The sequence below is a fragment of the Erinaceus europaeus genome, chromosome 3, assembly GCF_950295315.1.
Source record: "Erinaceus europaeus chromosome 3, mEriEur2.1, whole genome shotgun sequence".
NCBI lineage: Eukaryota > Metazoa > Chordata > Mammalia > Eulipotyphla > Erinaceidae > Erinaceus > Erinaceus europaeus.
This window is the reverse complement of record NC_080164.1, coordinates 87,876,586-87,895,487: the sequence shown is the minus strand read 5'-3', so window position 1 is coordinate 87,895,487 and position 18,902 is coordinate 87,876,586. Positions and strand designations below refer to the sequence as shown.

General features: G+C 47.2%; 1 protein-coding gene across 1 annotated transcript in view; it reads left to right on the top strand.

Moving 5' to 3' along the window:
* Window positions 1–18,902, top strand: part of EML6 (EMAP like 6) — a 352,660-nt gene that overhangs the window by 330,089 nt on the left and 3,669 nt on the right. Inside the window, exons 33-40 of the mRNA XM_060187640.1 lie at window positions 5,968–6,176; window positions 7,659–7,816; window positions 8,278–8,392; window positions 10,561–10,749; window positions 13,292–13,464; window positions 15,427–15,589; window positions 17,599–17,702; window positions 18,579–18,732. Coding sequence (XP_060043623.1) covers window positions 5,968–6,176; window positions 7,659–7,816; window positions 8,278–8,392; window positions 10,561–10,749; window positions 13,292–13,464; window positions 15,427–15,589; window positions 17,599–17,702; window positions 18,579–18,732 — 1,265 coding nt within the window. The remainder of the gene's footprint in view (window positions 1–5,967; window positions 6,177–7,658; window positions 7,817–8,277; window positions 8,393–10,560; window positions 10,750–13,291; window positions 13,465–15,426; window positions 15,590–17,598; window positions 17,703–18,578; window positions 18,733–18,902) is intronic.

The following is an 18,902-nucleotide window of genomic DNA, read 5'->3' as shown; positions in this document are numbered from 1 at the left end:
AACAAGGGCAACAGAAGGGGAAAAAATAGCCTCCAGGAGCAGTGGATTCGTAGTGCAGGCACAGAGCCCCAGCAATAACCCTGGAGGCTAATAATAATAATAATAATAATGTAAAACTAAAAATTTTTTTAAAATTAAAGAGACAGTGACCACACACCGAAGCCTTCCCCAGTACAGCCGTGGTCCCATGTGGTGTGCCTGGGGCACAAATGTGGGCCATGCACATGACAAAGCAGACACTCTTCCAGGTTAACTATCTGGCCAGGCAAGGCTTAGATCTAATATACTTTGTTTCATTCTCTCTCCCAACACACAAATACACACACACTCCTACTAAATTAATGGTCACTTTAGCTTCAAAGATGTATAATCTTCTAAGTATAGTTTCAGGTTTAAAAAAAAAAAAAAGAAAAAAAAAAACTGACCCAAGATCCAATTAGTGAGGACATTAATGAGGTCTGTCTCCTGCCAGGCAGCCTGGATCTGGGACACCTCCCCCATGACAATGGGCTCAGGCCCATTGTCAAGGCCTCTTCCCATGGAGGATGGTGTGGGCTGTGGGGGCGGGGTTTGGGGGCACTGCAGAGAGATGAGCTCAGTGGGACAGAAGTATTGAAGTATTTAACCCCCCCCACACACACACACACACACTCCACCCCTGTGAGAAAAAGAGATCAGAATCTGCTGACTTTCATAGCAGAAAACAGCACATGCTGTGCGCCCACACTTATCAGGATGCTGTGTCCACGTGACCCCGTCATCTGTATATCAGGGCTGTGAGTGACCTGCTCAGGACAAGCATAAAACTGCAGGGGTATCACGTCGCGAAACCACACCCACACAGAGTGTAAGTCACCCCACCCCAACAGCCATCTTTTTCACATAATCCAAGATACAGTGTAGTTACCTTTCTTTACCCCCAAATTCATTTGCTTTTAGTCCTCTGTGTTCCACATAAGAGCAAAAGCCACCTGGTAGTTGTCCTTTATCTCGCACTTTATTGGGGCTGAGGGATGGCACACGGGGTTGAGTGCACCTGGACCCAAGTTCGAGCTCCCAGCCCCCACCCGCAGGGGGAAAGCTTCGTGAGTGGTGAAGCAGTGTTACAGGTGTCTCTCTACCTCTCTATCTCCCCCTTCTCTGAATTTCTACTGCTCTATCCAAGAAATAAATAGGTAATACTAAAAAACTTTAGATAAGTAAAATAAAAAAGACATTTGGGTGAGGGTAGATAGCATAACGGTTATGCTAAGAGATTCTCATGCCTGAGGCTCCACACCACCATAAACCAGAGCTATGCATTACTCTGGTAAAAATATATAAAATAGGGAGTCGGGTGGTAGCGCAGTGGGTTAAGTGCAGGTGGTGCAAAGAGCAAGGACCGACGTAAGGATCCCGGGAGCCCCCGGATCCCCACCTGCAGGGGAGTCGCTTCACAGGTGGTGAAGCAGGTCTGCAGGTGTCTTATCTTTCTCTCTCGCTCTGTCTTCCCCTCCTTTCTCCATTTCTCTCTGTCCTATCTAACGACAACATCAATTACAACAACAACAATAACTACAACAATAAAACAACTAGGGCAACAAAAGGGAATAAATAAATATTTTAAAAATACTTTAAAAAATAAATAAATAAAATAAAAAGTACTTCACTTAACATAATCACCTTCAGTTCCATCCATTCCATTCCAGATGATACAATATCATTTTTTTATCATAGACTAGTGATCCATTGAATAGCTATCCCATAATTTCTTTTTTAAAAAAATATTTATTTCAAATACAGGTCCATGAAAGATGATGAATGACATAGTGGGGGTTGTATTGTTAAATGGGAATCTGGGGAATGTTATGCATGTACAAACTATTGTATTTACTGTTGAATGTAAAGCATTAATTCCCCAATAAATAAATAAATTATTTTAAAAAAAAGAAATAAATTATTTTTAAAAAATAAATAAAAAAAGAAACAAATCAATGGGACTACATCAAATTGAAGAGCTGATGACAGAGGACCTAAAAAAAAATTTATTCCCTTTTGTTGCCCTTGTTGTTTTATTGTTGTAGTTATTATTGGTGTTGTTGTTGTTGGGTAGGACAGAGAGAAATGGAGAGAGGAGGGGAAGACGGGGGAGAGAGAAAGGCAGACACCTGCAGACCTGCTTCACCACCTGTGAAGCAACTTCCCTGAAGGTGGGGAGCCAGGGGCTTGAACTGGGATCCTTGCTGGTCCTTATGCTTTGTGCCACCTGCGCTTAACCCACTGCACTACTGCCTGACTCCCTCCCATAATTTCTTTATCCATTCTCAGTCAGTGAGCATTTAGGCTGCTTCCACTCTTTGTGTGCAAAGCAGCTAGGAACATGGGTGTGTGTGTTCATTTATTTATTTATTTTTTGCCTCCAGGGTGATTGCTGGGCCTTGGTGCCTGAACTACGAATCCACTGCTCCTAGAGGCCATCATTTTTCCATTATTGTTGTTGCTATTGGATAGGATGGGTAACAATTGAGAGAGAAGGGGAAGACGGGGAGAGAAAGATAGACACCTACAGACCTGCTTCACCACTTTTTGAAGTGACCTCTCTGCATGTGGAGAGCTGGGGGTTTGAACCAGGATCCTTGGGCTTTGCACTATGTGTATCTTTTTTTAATTAATTTTCATTTCCTTTTGGTAGAAGCCTAGGAGTGGTATTGCAGGGTCATGCGGTATTTCATGTTTTGTATGTTTAAGGACTCTGCATACTGTTTTATTTCGGCTGCACCAGTTTGCATTCCCACCAAGAGTATACCAGAGTTCTTTCTCCATATCCTCGTCAACACTCGTCACTTCGTGTTTTGAATATATTAGGTGATAGGCTTGTCACAGCTTTTTTTTTCCCTTTTTTTTTTCCCTTTTGTTGCCCTTGTTGTTGTAGCCTTGCGGTTATTATTGTTGTCGTTGATGTTGCTCATTGTTGGATAGGACAGAGAAATGGAGAGCAGGGGAAGACAGAGGGGGAGAGAAAGACATCTGCAGACCTGCTTCACCGCCTGTGAAGCAACTCCCCTGCAGGTGGGGAGCTGGGACTTGAACCGGGATCCTTACAACCAGTCCTTGCACTTTGCTCCGTGTGCACTTAACCCACTGCGCTACCGCCCAACCCCCTGCTTGTCACATCTTACAGTTAAAGAGTGGAAGACATCTCCCTGCCTGGTCAGGATCCACCTTCTGTAGAAAGCCCCTACACTGCCCCCCCTGCCCCCCTGACTCCCCACCCCTTGTCCCTGGACTCCCCATAGGCTGATTTCATCCTTTGTTGGGAGACCCACAAGAATTTGACCCTCACCACTTTTTTTGTTTGCTTTTTTAACCAGGTCACTGCTCAGCTCTGGTTTATGGTGGTTTGGGGATTGAACCTGGGACTTTCTTTTTTTTATGGTTTTTTAAAAAATATTTATTTATTTATTCCCTTTTGTTGCCCTTGTTGTTTTATTGTTGTAGTTATTGATGTCATCGTTGTTGAATAGGACAGAGAGAAATGGAGAGAGGAGGGGAAGACAGGGGGGGAGGGAAAGATAGACACCTGTAGACGTGCTTCACCTCTTGTGAAGCGACACTCCTGCAGGTGGGGAGCTGGGGGCTCGAACTGGGATCCTTAGTTGGTCCTTGTGCTTTGCGCCACCTGCGCCCCCACTGCACTACCGCTGTTGGGAAAAGAAAACAACTTAATGGAAGGATGCATCTATCTTGCACTATCTGATTTGTCCTTTCCCTCTGAATACTGAGGTGGAGCCTCCTCCCCTCGTTTGCTTGTTTGTTTTTTCATCTTTTTATTTATTATTGGGTAGAGACAGAGAAATTGAGAGGGAAGGGGGATAGAGGGGGGAAAGAGACAGAGAGATACCTGCAGCCCTGCTTCACCCCTCATGAAGCTTTCCCCCTGTAGGTGGGGACCAGGGGCTTGAACCTGGGTCCTTGCGTGCTCTACTGTGTGCGCTTAATCAGGTGCATCACCACCTGGCCCCTGAGCCTCCTCCCCTCTTTACTGGCCACTGTGTTGTTGCTTAAGTCATCCAGCTATTCAAATCCTTATTCTGCTGGGGGGCCTTTTCTTCTCCTCATGATTTGTAGTTTCTTACTGATGCGTAATTTCAATTTTTTGTCTCTTGTAAGCATTGCAGATGTCTGTTGTTTGCCTATGGACCTGGTTTGTGCCCTATTGGGGACCCAGGATTTAAAGCCATCTGAGCCCTAGAAGTGAGGTGTCTGTTACAAAAAAAACATCTAGTATTGCACCTGCAGAGACAGAACTCCTGTCTCCCACCACCACTCTGCCAGGGAGCCACTGGAATAACCAATCAGTGTAAGTGATGAGGGAAGAAAATATATTCAGTGTTGGAGAGTTAGTTCAGTGCATTTCCTTGCTATGTGCATAACCCAGGCCTTGGAGGAGACTTTAGTACTGTGGTTTTTCTCCCTCTATTTCTCATTCTTTTGGGGCCAGGCTGTGGCACATCCGGTTCAGCACACATGTCACCATGCGCAAGGGCCTGGGTTTGAGCCCCTATACCCTACCTGTGGAGGAGGGTGGCACACTTCACTAATGGTCTCTCTCTCTTCCTCTCTATCCCCCTTCTTCTCTCAATGTCTCAGTCCTATACAATAAAATAGAAACAGAAAGAAAAAATGGTCTCTAGGAACAGTGAAATCATAGTGCAGGCATGGAGCCCGAGATAAAACCCTAGTGATGGAGTCAGGTGGTAGCGCAGTGGGTTAAGCACAGGTGGCACAAAGCGCAGGGACCGGCAGAAGGATCCCGGTTCAAGCCCCCGGCTCCCTACCTGCAGGGTAATTGCTTCACAGACAGTGAAGCAGGTCTGCAGGTGTCTATCTTTCTCTCCCTCCCTCTGTTTTCCCCTCCTCTCTCCATTTCTCTCTGTCCTATCTAACAACGATGACATCAATAACAACAGTAATAACTACAACAATAAAAAAACCGGCAACAAAAGGGAATAAATAAATAAATAAATATTAAAAATTAAAACAAAAACAAAAAACCCTGGTGACAATAAAAATAAAGAAGTAGGAGGAGGAGAGGAAAAACTATATATTTATGAGCAAGTAGTAGTAATATATGAAGAAAGATGATTAAGAGAAAATTGAAATTAAAACATGAAGAGTAAAAGAAAGGAGGTTGAAGCTTAAAATAAAAACTATTCAGGCAATAGCGCAGCAGGGTAAGCAAAGGTGGTGAAAAGTGCAAGAACAGGTGTTTGGATCCTGGTTCGAGCCCCTGGATCCCCCACCTGCGGGGTGGGGGTCACTTTACAAATAGTGAAGCAGGTCTATAGGTGTCTTTCTTTCTCTCCCTTCCTCTGTCTTCCCCTCCTCTCTCAATTTCTCTCTGTCCTATCCAACAACAACAACAGCAATAGCAACAATAATAATAACAACAACAACAACAAGGGCAACAAAAATGGGGGGGGAATGGCCTCCAGGAGCAGTGGATTTGTGATGCAGGCTCCAAGCCCCAGCAATAACTCTGGAGGCAATAAATAAATAAATAAATAAATAAATAAAATGAAAAATAAAATCTTGTAGCTTCTGGTAAAGGGAATGGGGACACAGAACTCTGGTGGTGGGAAAGGTGCGGAATTATACTCCTGTTGTTTCATAATTTTGTAAATCAATATTAAATCACTAATAAAAAAGTAAAAATAAAAATTAATGTATATATGTGGGGGGAAAAGTTGAAACTGTATAAGGGACAAGCCTTTTGGTGTCCAGGGGGGAATCCAATGGTGATGAAGCCCAGTGCCATTTTCCCTCTCCTCACATAACATCTTCTCTCCTATCTGGACTGGCCCTCCCTGCTGTGTTCATAGATGTTTGCGTGTGGTGGTGTTGGCAATTGGATTGGCAGCACCTACCAAGGCCATGGCGTCTGAAGGAAGATGGTAGGACCCACTTCACCAAATATTCTCTTTACAGGCGCCAGGATTGCCAGCCGTGGAGGTCACCTGGAGCGCATCTTCGTGGTGGAGTTTCGCCCCGACTCAGACACACAGTTTGTGTCCGTGGGAGTCAAACACATGAAGTTCTGGACCCTGGCAGGCAGCGCTCTGCTCTACAAGAAAGGGGTCATTGGGTCCATGGAGGCGGCCAAGATGCAGACGATGCTCTCTGTGGCCTTCGGTGCTGTGAGTTCTCAGAAACTTCCAGAGTAGAGACCCTGGATCCCTGACATGGACTGATGGGTTGGGGGGAGTGGGGTAACATGGCCCAGAAGCCTCAAACAAGAAAACCCTACCCCTGTTAATTCCTTTGCTTATTTTTTATTTATTTCCTTTTGTTGCCCTTGTTTTTTATTGTTGTAGTTGTTGTTGTTGTTGTTGGATAGGACAGAGAGAACTGGAGAGAGGAGGGGAAGACAGGGGAGAGAAAGACAGACACCTGCAGACCTGCTTCACTGCCTGTGAAGCTACTCCCCTGCAGGTGGGGATCCGGGGGCTCGAACTGGGATCCTTATGCCGGCCCTTGTGGTTTGCACCACCTACGCTTAACCCTATTTCCTTTATTTTTATTTTTTATTAGATTTCTTATTATTAGCTTTATTTATTGGATAGAGACAGCCAATAAATTCTCAGAAAGTGAGAAGCAGGGGGAGATAGAGAAGGAGAGAGATCACTTGTGAAGCTTTCCTCCTGTAGGTGGGGACTGGTGACTTGAGCCCAGGTTCTTGCTCATTGTAACATATGTGCTCAACCCAGCCCCCCACATTATTTCCTTTATTGCCTTACTTGTGGCTACTGTGTCCTTTCCTTGGCATAGATGAGTGTGTGTGTGGGGTGTGTGTGTGTGTGCTAGTACTAGTTCCCTGTCTACGTGTTCACCAGAAAAGGCAGGGACTCCAGACCTACCTGGGAGGAGGCAAGAGTTTCATTATTTCATGGGTGACTGACTGGTAGACCATTAGACCTGGGGTAGATGGTCACAGAGGTTGCTAGGGACCAAATGGATAGCCTCCCCCTCCTTCTCCCTCTCACTGTGCCTGGGTCTCAGCTATAGGGGATTTCACCACTTCAGGCTTTTTTCATTGAGCTGGAGACAGAGGGAGCAAACAGCACATTACTGAGTTTCCTCCAGTGCTGTAACACCATCGTCCATGTGGTGCTGAGGCTTGAGCCTGGACTGTGCACTTGACAAAGCCTGAGCTCTACCCAGTAAGCTATCTCTCTGGCCCCATCCCAGTAATCTCGCCTGCGGAACTCCCACCCAGCTTGATACCCTTATGTGGACTGGAATAGGGGGTGAGGAGAGATTGCCCTCCGCCAGCGCAAACTATCCTGGGGACATTTGGAAATACAGCTCAGGCTGACCCACCTCTGTTCCCACTGTCACATGGGGCTTGTCACAAGGGAAAAGATCTTTCAGACAGGACAGCAGGACAGTCAGAAGCCCCAGAATAACTCAACTGCGTGAACTTGAAAACCAGGTAGTTTCCTGATTAATATGCTGTTTGTGGTTCTCTACAAATGTCTTTCCTTTGCTCAGAAGGTCAAGCTCAAATATGAGTCAAGATTCCTCCAGCTCTGGCCCCTGGGCAGAGGGTTGGGAGGTGGGACGGGAGCCCGAGAGTTGCCAGGAGTGACCCAGTGTGCATGGTGTTTCCTGACTGACAGAACAACCTCACTTTCACGGGTGCCATCAGCGGCGACGTCTATGTGTGGAAAGACCACTTCCTCGTGCGGCTGGTGGCCAAAGCGCATACAGGGCCGGTCTTCACCATGTACACTACCCTGCGGGACGGGCTCATTGTGACCGGTGGCAAAGAGCGGCCGTGAGTTACAGCCCCTTGGGGCAGACAGTTCCCTCCTGAGATCCCAGTAGAAACACCTGGGAAAGATACCGACTGTGGTCCTGTCTCCTGAATCAGGAATCTCACTAGGCCAGCTCTCTGAAGCCACAAACAGTCAGGAGCTCAGAGAAGGAGAGTGGTGGTTTCAGAGACTAGAACAGAGTGACCACTGCCAGTGAAGTCTTGGTGGGTCTTAGGGAGCGGAAAGGGTCCCAGTGGGCAGGGAGAGGTCACAGCAAAGCAGAGAAGCAGGAGAAACATGCTATCTCTCAGCTGACCCAATTCAAATGCACGTTCAAGACGTCGTGCTGGCCACTCAGCAGAGCCTGACAAAGGGGCCTCCCAGCAGGGCCTGTCCTGCTAGTCCTGGGCGCGTGTGACCTTGAACTGCTGAGGGGAGGGTTATGGGGAGGCCTCAGGCTGAGCCTCTTGTTCTTTCTCAGGACCAAAGAAGGAGGTGCTGTGAAGCTGTGGGACCAGGAGATGAAACGCTGCCGGGCCTTCCAGCTGGAGACAGGGCAGGCAGTGGAGTGTGTGCGTTCCGTGTGCCGAGGCAAAGTGAGCGCATATCCCTGCCCCTCAGCTCTCTCCTACCCTGTGCTCGTCTTCACTGTCATAGGAAGATGGCACAGCCAGACAGATACAGCCAGAACCCTCTGTGTGGCCCTGTGTGTGCTACTTAAGCTCTCCGTGTCCAGAACTTGGGTATCACCCACCCCAGTGTTTTGTATGTTGTCCTCCACACTCCACACTTGTAGCTGTCAGCTGCTGCCTTCACAGGTGTTCTTGTTATAGGCACAGAGATGAAGACTCAGTGACAGGGAGTGTGAGAGCCAACCAAATGGTCTGTGATCTTGACTTTCAAGTCATACCTGGACCAAAGACCAAAAAACAATTGCAGAGTACATTTTTTGTCATTGTTCAATTCTTGGGGATCCACCACTCTGGAGTTTTTTGTCCAGATGTAGACAGAGATCGTTGGAGAGGGGAATGATACACATAGCACCAAAGCTTCCCCCAGTGCAGTGGGAGTGGCAAGGTGGGAGCCTGGGTCAGGTGGTTTGGGGAAACTACAGATGTCTAGGTTCCTGCTCGTGACTGTTAAGTAGAGACTTCCAGGGGTGGACCATGATGTGAGTTTTCCTTTGTTTAATTCTCCAGGAGTTTTCTAGTCCACACTTTCTTGTTTATCTTTTTGAATTGATGTCAAATCTCAGTTTACTTTCTATATGTTCTTCATAGAATTTTTTTTTTAAGTAAACCTTGGCCAGGAAATAGTTTGCCTAGTAAAGCTCATACCTTCTACACATAAGATCCTGGGTTTTGAGCCATGGGAACACCACAGCCAGCGCTTGAGGAGATCAATGGATGGTGAAGTGGAGCTGTGGTGTCTCTCTCTTCTCTCTCTTTCAGGAAAATAATGAATAAAATGAGCCAGAAAGACTACTGAACAAAAAGAGAGAAAGAGAGTGAGAAGAAAAGAAAGAAAAAAGAAAAGAAAACCATACTTGGAGTTCCCATAATTTGAAACTGGAATTTTTAAAAAATATTTATTCCCTTTTGTTGCCCTTGTTGTTTTATTGTTATAGTTATTGTTGTTACTGATGTCATCGCTGTTGGATAGGACAGAGAGGAATGGAGAGAGAAGGGGAAGACAGAGGGGGAGAGAAAGATAGACACCTGCAGACCTGCTTCACCGCCTGTGAGGCTACACCCCTGTAGGTGGAGAGCCAGGGGCTCAAACTTTAATCCTTATGCCGGTCCTTGCGCTTTGTGCCACGTGTACTTAACCCACTGCGCTACTGCCTGACCCCCGAAACTGGAATTTTTTAAAATAAATTTTGTTTTTTGAAAGATGGCACTCATCTGGAAGGGCAGTTAGGTACACAGGAAATGAAGGCAGAAGTAGTTCAGAACCTGGAAGTCATCCAGTAATGAATTTTCATTCTGTGTAAGAATTGTCCAGAGGGAGCTGAGCTGCCCAAGCGCTCAAGTGGGCTGTCCTCCCTAGTATCTTGCAGCTGCAGTGATTGCTGCGGATGGAGCCGTCACACTGAAGCTCTCACCCAGGTGCTGGGTGGAGAGAGGGATTCCGGGAGGTTGCTGAAGGGCTGGCTATTTAAGTCATTAAAGCAAAATACCGCTCTGCCTTTACTCATTTAGTGGCAGTACACACACACGGTGTTTCAAGTTGCTCTACCAGTGCTTTCTTTTTATTTATTTTATTTTTTTATTTTTACCATCAGTGAGAGAGGGAGAGAACCAAAACATCTGGCATATGAGATGCTCACAGATCAGACTGTCAACCAACTTGACCTTCTGGGCCACCTCTGGGGCTACAGTGTTCTTTGAAATAATAGTAGGGCTGGTGCAATATCTCATTTGGATAGTGGACTGGTTTCCTATGTGCTTGGCCCAGGTTTGAGCCCAGCCCCCACTGCACTGAAGGAAGTTTTGGTGCTATGGTCGCTTTAGGTCTCTTTAACTCTCTACCTCTCTGTCTCAATCTTAATTTTTTTTTTAAGATTGTGGCAGGATGATAATATGACTCTATGTCCACTAAAACTCTGCCCAAATAAGTGGTAGTGCCCCTCTCCCCTTCCTACCAGCCTCCGACTGTTACTATTCGACTTTGTCCGTGAACATTTGATACTCGAAGCACTTCACATGAGTTGGGGTCATAGGGCATGGGCTCCTTTTTCTCACAGTGTTTTGAATTGCAACAGGGGAAAATTTTAGTGGGAACCAAAGATGGAGAGATCATTGAAGTTGGTGAGAAGAATGCTGCTTCCAACATTCTGATTGACGGCCATATGGAAGGGGAGATCTGGGGTCTGGCCACACACCCGTCAAAGGATATCTTTATCTCTGCCAGCAATGACGGCACAGCCCGGATTTGGGATCTGGCTGACAAGGTGAGGGGCCCCAGCCTGGCTCAGATGCTCACAAGTGGGCCTCACACTTGGAGAACCAAGGGAGCAGGAGGAGGAGGCTGGCCAGCAGCAGGTCCCAGCTGGGAGGTAGGGAAGTGTTAGGTGATAGCAACAAAGGGCCAGACAGTGGTAGAACGCATGTGCTATCACGTGGGAGAATGTGGATTGAAGCTCCTAGTCCCCACCTGCAGCAGATAATTTCACAAGCAGTAGAGCACTGCTGCAGGTGTCTTAGCTTTTCACCCGGTCTTCTAGCAAAAAGAAAAATGTGTTCTCTTCCTTTCTCTTTCTCTTTTTCTTTATTAGTGACTCAATATCAATTTACAAAATTATATATCAACAGGGACACAATTCCACACTGTTCCCACCACTAGAGTTCTGAATCCTTGATTCCTCCATTGCAGTCCACCGTGGTTCTCCTAAGGTTGCAGACATGGGTTAACCACCATCTCTACAGCTATCTGTCTACATTTGTACACAGTTGCCCCCCTTTTCTTCCATGTCCAGTTCTTTTTTCCCCTCCAAGCCACATAAAACCCTATTACTACATCCAGATGACCCTCCCCTTTTCATCCTCTCTCTCTCTGGGACCTGATGGAACTGGAGTTCAGAGCCCTCTTATCCTCTTCCTCACTTCTCTCCCACTGGGAGTATGAATCAAAGTTGGTTTTGGGGTGCAGAAGGTAGAAGTTCTGTCTTCTGTAATTGCTTCTCTGCTGGACTTGACATTGGCAGGTTTATCCATACCCCCAGCCTGTTTCTGTCTTTCCCTAGAGGGGTAGAGCTCTGGAGAGGTGAGTTTCTAAGACACACTGGTGAGGTCGTCTGCCCAGAGAAGTCAGGATGGACTCATAGTAGCAAGTTGTAGAACTTGGTGTCTGGAAGGTGGAAGGACATAAAGTGAGACAAAATGATTAGTGAATAGGAACCAAAAAGTAGGAACAGGGCAGATGAGATTAGAGATCTTAGGGTGGAAGAAAGCTAGAAAGTCCATTTTTCTCTTTTCTCTCTCTCTCTGGGAGGGAATGCTGACACCAAGCCCCAGCAACAACCCAGGTGGGGGGGAAAAAAAAAAAAAGAAAAAAACAGCTGTTGGCAAGTTAAGTTCAGACATTTACTGATGAAAGACATTGCACTTACTCAGACCTGGAATGTGCATCTTTTAGCTTTACGTTTATCTGTAAATCTGTAAGTATAAGAGTGATCTAATTTAGAATAATTTCTCTTGAGAGAACCCGCAAAACCTCAAAGAAAATACTCCTGCAGGGAGTCGGGTGGTGGCACAGCGGGTTAAGTACAGGTGGCACAAAGCACAAGGACCGGTGGAAGGATCCAGGTTCAAGCCTCCCGCTCCCCACCTGTAGCGGAATCGCTTCACAGGCGGCGAAGCAGGTCTGCAGGTGTCTGTCTTTCTCTCCCCCTCTGTCTTCCCCTCCTCTCTCCGTTTCTCTCTGTCCTATCCAACAATGACATCAGTAACAACAAGAAGAAGAACTACAACAGTAAAACAAGGGCAACAAAAGGGAATAAATAAATAATTTTTTTAAAAAAATACTCCTGCAGTGGGAAGACTGAAAAGATTTAAAATGTTGCCAAATGGAACATTACACACACACACACACACACACACACACACACACAGTTTCTCACAGAATTTAGAAAAAAAAAAACTTCAAAATGAATCTGACATAAAAATGTGAACTAGCCTGATAGTGTGTGGAAGTTGTTACCAAGCATTCTCTGTTTATAAAACCACTACCAGTCCTAGTAATTAAAATACGTGGTCTCATTTCAGAGTGGTGAGTTGAGGTTTCAGTCAGATTTTTAGTGTCAGGTCAAAGGATTGAGGTTTTGCAAAAGCCTAAATATGGCTACTATGCTTTTTAGTTTTCACAGTCATGTTTGTGATTAACAGCAGCTATTACTCATTAAATACCGACATGAGGTGCTCCCTATCCGCTGCCTTTAATCTTACGGCAACCTTGCCAGATCAGTGCTCATACCAGCTCTTTCCCAGAGGTGAAAAGGGGACAGTCAGTCACCTCAGTGCACCTACATAGTGACAGGATTAGGATTTAAAATTGTGAGCAGATGGTGAAGCTCAAGCTCTCTTCTCCAGACGAGGTCATCAGTCCACAGCCTGAAGGTCAACTCTGGCCCACTGCCTGTTTTCATGGACTAATTGCCTAGATCACTGGTGTCTTTTTTTTTTTTTTTTTGCTATAATTGTGTGGGTTCAGATTGTGACAGGGACCATCCTTTTGCCAAGCCTGAAATATGTACCAGCAAGCCATTTATAGAAGGCATCACCAGCCCTTCCTTGCCCTGAAACACATTTTTTCCCTAACTTGCCTGAGACAGAGTATACTGCTTTCATGGACCACTCAGGGGTCAGTGAGGGAAAGGAGGAAGTGGCTGGGAGACCTACACCTGTCAGTGAGGCCGCTTGATTGGGCCAGAGCTGCTTGCCCTGGCAGCCAGGCTGAACACCAAGGACTCAGGCCGCCCCTCTGTATCCCTGCAGAAGCTGCTGAACAAGGTGAGCCTGGGCCACGCAGCCAGGTGTGCAGCCTACAGCCCTGATGGGGAGATGGTGGCCATCGGCATGAAGAATGGAGAGTTTGTCATCCTGTTGGTGAACAGCCTGAAGATATGGGGGAAAAAACGAGACCGGAAGTCCGCCATCCAAGACATCAGGTACTTTACAGGCGGTCTGGCAGAAAGGAGAAGGGGGGAGGCAGTTTCCTTCTCCACATTCCAGAAAGGGCCTGGCTGGAATGAAAACTGCAGTTGTGGTGCTGGACAGATCGATCCCAAATCCTATTGTAGCATATGCTGAAGTGGTGTCCTGATGGCCCCACTACCCCGAATAAAATTATAAGTCTACAAGATAAAGAAAAACTCAGTTCCTGCACTACAAATCCACTGCTCCTGGCAGCCGTTTTTTGTTTTGTTTTGTTTTGTTCCATTTTATTGGCTAGGACAGAGAGAAATTGAGAGAGGAGGGGGAGATAGTGAGAGAGAAGGAGAGAGATACCTGCAGACCTACTTCAAGTGCTTGTGAAGTGTCCCCCTGCAGGTGGGGAGCCAGGGGCTTGAACCAGGATCCTTGTGCTTAGTACTATATGTGCTTAACTGGGTGCTCCACTGCCTGCTCTCCACCCCCCATTAACATTTGCAAGGATGTCAGGTTCAACTCCCTGGTCCCCACCTGCAGAAGGGAAGTTTCATAAGCGATGAAGCTGGGATACAAGTGTCTTTCTGGCTCCCTTTTTATCTTCCCTTTCCCTCTTTCTCTTTTATCAAATAAAAAAGGAAAAAAGAAAAAAAATAGCCCCTGGGAACAGTTGATCCGCCACTTAGGCACCAAGTCTCTGGTGGTGGTGGTGTTACAAAGGAAAAGAAAAGTTCATCTGTGAGAGCATCTTCTCACTGAGCCAGCTTTGAAAGGAGACCCTTCCAGGGAGTCGGGCGGTAGTGAAGTGGGTTAAGCGCAGGTGGCGCAAAGCGCAAGGACTGGTGTAAAGATCCCGGTTTGAGTCCCAGCCTCCCCACCTGCAGGGGAGTCGCTTCACAAGCGGTGAAGCAGGTCTGCAGGTGTCTTTCAGTCCCCTTCTTTGTCTTCCCCTCCTCTCTCCATTTCTCTCTGTCCTATCCAACAATGACAACATCAATAACAACTACAACAAGGGTAATAAAAGGGAATGAGTAAATAAATATTTTTTAAAAAGGAGACCCTTCCACCCATTCATTCTTGGACTTGTCTTTCTTAGCTTCTATAGAACATAGTGAAAACTTCTCGTGCAGTGTCATTCTACAGAAAGTTACACACGCTTTCTTCTCATGGTCAGAGATAGCTCACCTGGTAGAGTGCCTACCCTGCCATGCACTAGGCCCAGGTTTGAGCCTGTGGCACACCACATGGGAGTACCATGACATCAGTGGAGTTTTGGTACTGCAGTTGCTCTCTGTCTTTGTCTCTCTGAAAAAGTAGGCATGCTGAGAGATGAAATCACTCATATATGGCTCCTCATCTGCAAGGGAGTCACTTCACAGGCAGTGAAGCAGGTCTGCAGGTGTTTATCTTTCTCTCCCCCCCTTCTGTCTTCCCCTCCTTTCTCTGTTTCTCTCTGTCCTATCCAACAACAAAGGCAACAAAAGGGAATAAATAAATATTTTAAAAAAAGAATTTTTAAAAAAGAAATCACTCATTTAAGGCCCCCAATTTTAAAAAAATTTAAAAAATCACTCATTTAAGAGGCCCCCAGCAACATCAAGGGAAAAAAAAATTACAGGTCCTGGAAAAGGCTGACAGAGGACCTAGTGGGGGTTGTATTGTTATGTGGGAAACTGAGAAATGTTATGTATGTACAAACTGTTGTATTTACTGTCAACTGTAAAGCATTAATCCCCCCAGTAAAGAAATTTTTAAAAAATAGAGGGAGGAGTCACACGCAAAAAAAAAAAACAAAAACAAGTGTGAATCTTTTGTGGGATTTGATCCAGAGAAGTCAGTGTAGGAGAAACTAGTCACATGTGAGTCACTGCCCTTGAGTGTGGGTGGCCTGTCCAACAGTTGCCTCCCTGGGCCCCTGTCTGACTGGACCCCAACCTCCCCCCTTTGTCATGAACCTCTCTCCTGGTCTCTGCTTCTCCTAGAATCAGCCCAGACAGTAGATTCTTGGCCATCGGCTCATCTGAACACACAGTTGACTTCTACGATCTCACTCAGGGCACCAGCCTAAACCGCATTGGCTACTGCAAAGACATCCCCAGCTTCGTCGTCCAGATGGACTTCTCCGCAGACGGCAAATACATCCAGGTAAGAGGCGAGCTTACTGCTTTCTGGAAAGAGACCTCAAGCCACAGCAGCACCCGCCAAGGCCCCTCACTTAAGAGTGCTTGTTGTGTTTCAGCCAGTGTGCAGAGTTAGCCATCACAGGGACCCTTGGGAGCACTGATGCTGCCTTTTGCTTATTCTGTAGTGAGGAAACAGAGGCTTTGGGAATTTAAGACTGAAGCAAAGGAGTGAAAGGAGTCGAGTTTTCCTTCAGTCCAGTCGGCAGAGGGCACAAGCTCTGGGCATCTTGACTCTTCCCTCCTCTACCTTCCCCTCAGTGTGTGCAGGTTTTTCTGCTCCCCTTTTCTTTCTTTTTCTTTTTTTCTTGTTTTGGCCACCAGAGTGGTACCTGCATGATGAATCTACTGCTCCCAGTGGCCTTCCCCCCCCTTTTGCCTTTATTTTTATATTCCATAAGATAGATAGAAATTGACATAGGCCACTGGAAACAGAAGTTTCCCCATGCCGGCGGGGTGTGGGGCTCTCCCCCACGTCCTTGCACACGGTAATATGTGCGCTCAACTGGGTGCACCACCACCTGACCGCCTTTATTTTTAGATGGGGGAGTTGGGAAGAGAAGAGAGACACCCGCCACACTGCTCCACTGCTGTGAAGCTTTCCGAGGTGGTGTCCAGGGGGGGTTGAACCAGGGTTCCCACACTTTATTGGGCAGGCTGTCTCTCAGCTGCCACCATGTTGCTTCAGGTACTTTCTCACTCCTGTTTCAAATTCTCCTGAGTAGTGTGTCTTTCTATACACGGGCCCTGGGTTCCAGTGGGTCTTGAGTAAGAAACAGTCGCTGGGCCCTTCCCCCCAGAGAGGGGCAAGTGGGCAGGTAGCAAGAGGCACACGTAACCTTAGCTGGAAACATGGCAACAGTTTCTGCACCTCTTGGCACAGACACGGTGCATGTGCAGTCACTCAGAAAGGAGATTAGACACATTCATTGACTCATCAGTGAGCTACTGAACCAGACATGATGCTGGCTTCTGGGGTGTGTGTGTGCGCATGTGCCTGGCCTTGCTCTCTGGGACTTTGCCCTTTATTAATTTTTTTTTTTTTGGATAGAAACAGAGAGAAATTGAGAGAGAAGGGGGAGATAGAAAGGAAAAGAGTCAGAAAGACACCTGCAGACCTGCTTCACTGCCTGTGAAGTGACTCCTCTGCAGGTGGGGAGCCGGGGGCTCGAACCGGGATCCTTGCTCCAGTCCTTGCGCTTTGTGCCACGTGCGCTTACCCACTGCGCTACCGCCCGACTCCCGGACCTTGCCCTTTAAAGCAGAAGCACTAGACACAGAATCCCAGGACACACAGGGAACTACAGGTTGTGTGATTCTGCTACAAAGGAAAAGTACAGGGGACAGTAGGAGCAATGAACAGACTCTGAATTTAGATCCACTTCCTGTTTGCAAGAGACTCCAGCGAAGGGCTGCTGGGTGTGTGGGAGTCAGCTGGCACTGGGAGGTGGAAAAGATCTGAGCCTGTCTGAACAGTGAAGACCTGGGTGCAGTGGGTGGTGAGGGTTTTGCGTGTATGTGTGGGCAGGGGGAGGTATCTGGAGCCCTAGGAAACAGCCATTGTCTGGAAAAGACTGCTTCCCCTAGAAGAGTCCAGTGAAGAAGCTTCAGGAATCTTTTCCCCTTGGGCTTCTCTCATGTGAGCAATCATCAGCATCACCTGAAGGCTGTTTAGACAGACCCAGCCCCCACCCACCTCCCCCCGACACACACCCACAGCCTCATGTGCAAGGCCTCCAGTGCCCAGCACTGTGCATTCCCAACCAGTTTCCAGATGCTACTGATGCCACCACCAGGAAAAGGCTGGAAAGATGCTGTCTCACATGAGCACCGCTGTGGACAGGCCACAGGCTTTTTAGCCTGGAGTTGAGTATGGGCTGGGACAGTCCTAATTGTGCTGCACACTGTGGGGTAGGGTCAGGAAGTGGCTTTGGAGTGGGCAGAAAGTTGACGGTGACTCCTTTCCACTGGCAGGTGTCAACTGGAGCCTACAAACGCCAGGTGCATGAGGTCCCTGTGGGGAAACAGATTACTGACGCCGCGGCCATTGAGAAGATCACCTGGGCCTCCTGGACAAGGTGACGGAGGGGCACAGGCATGGCTGCCCCATGTCTGTGTGGACCTGCCCCATGTCTGTGTGGATCTTTTCTGGGGGCAGGTGGGAAGAACATCATTTAGGCCAGCTCGGCTCCCTGGTCTGGGCAGTGTGGTCCATCCTCCAAGTCCTCAACCCTGTCCAGAAAGTTCAAAGGGCAACCATTTCCCAGCTATATTAAGTTGAACCAACCAAAGTGTCCTATGAGGAATGAGTGGAGGCCTCCAGCCCCTTGCCCATTAGAACTTTTTTTTTTTTTAAAGTTCTTATTTATTTTTCAAGAAGATAGGAGAGAGAAAGAACCAGACATTACTCTGGTACATGTGCTGCCGGGGATTGAACTCAGGACCTCATGCTTGAGAGTCCGATGCTTTATCCACTGTGTCACCTCCCGGACCACTAGAACTAACTCTTAAGCAATTCAAAGACCATTCCCATCAGCCTATGACTTGAAGGAACTTCACAACTATAGGGGAGAGGGAGAGAATCAAAGATGGTGGGAGGTGTTCTTCTGAGACATATTGGAAGTGGGGCAAAGAACAGTCACAGTTGGGGATAGTGTCCAGAGAGGGTGGGTGGATAGATGTTTTCATGCCTGGAGAGCCATATACATTTAAGGAGAACCACTGTAGTGTCCAGCCCCGGCCAAGGACCACAGTACACTCCTGTGATCCCAGAGGCCCAGGGCCCTATGTGTTACAGGTTACTCCAAGCCTTTTGTAAAGTCACCTCTAGACTGTAGATACCAACGTCTACAGTGGGTCGTGCACACTGATCCTTACTCCTTCCCAGCCCCAGAGAGAATGCCTGCAGGAAACCCCTGCTAGTCTCTTCCTGACACCTCTTCCTGTTGGAACAGCATTCTGGGAGATGAAGTCATCGGCATCTGGCCACGGAATGCAGACAAGGCAGATGTGAACTGTGCATGTGTGACCCATGCTGGCCTGAACATTGTCACAGGAGACGACTTTGGGCTGGTGAAGCTCTTTGACTTCCCATGCGCAGAAAAATTTGTGAGTCTTGCCCAGAGTAACTTCCCCACTGTGTGCCTAGGCTCTGCTCTTCTGCAGCCCATGGGCCCCATCTAGACTATCATCTAGAACAAAAGGAATTTGTTTCGGAGCTGTAAGGTTTAGTGACACCTACCAGAGAAGTGCAGTCAGGTGCAGAGAAGGGGCGGGAT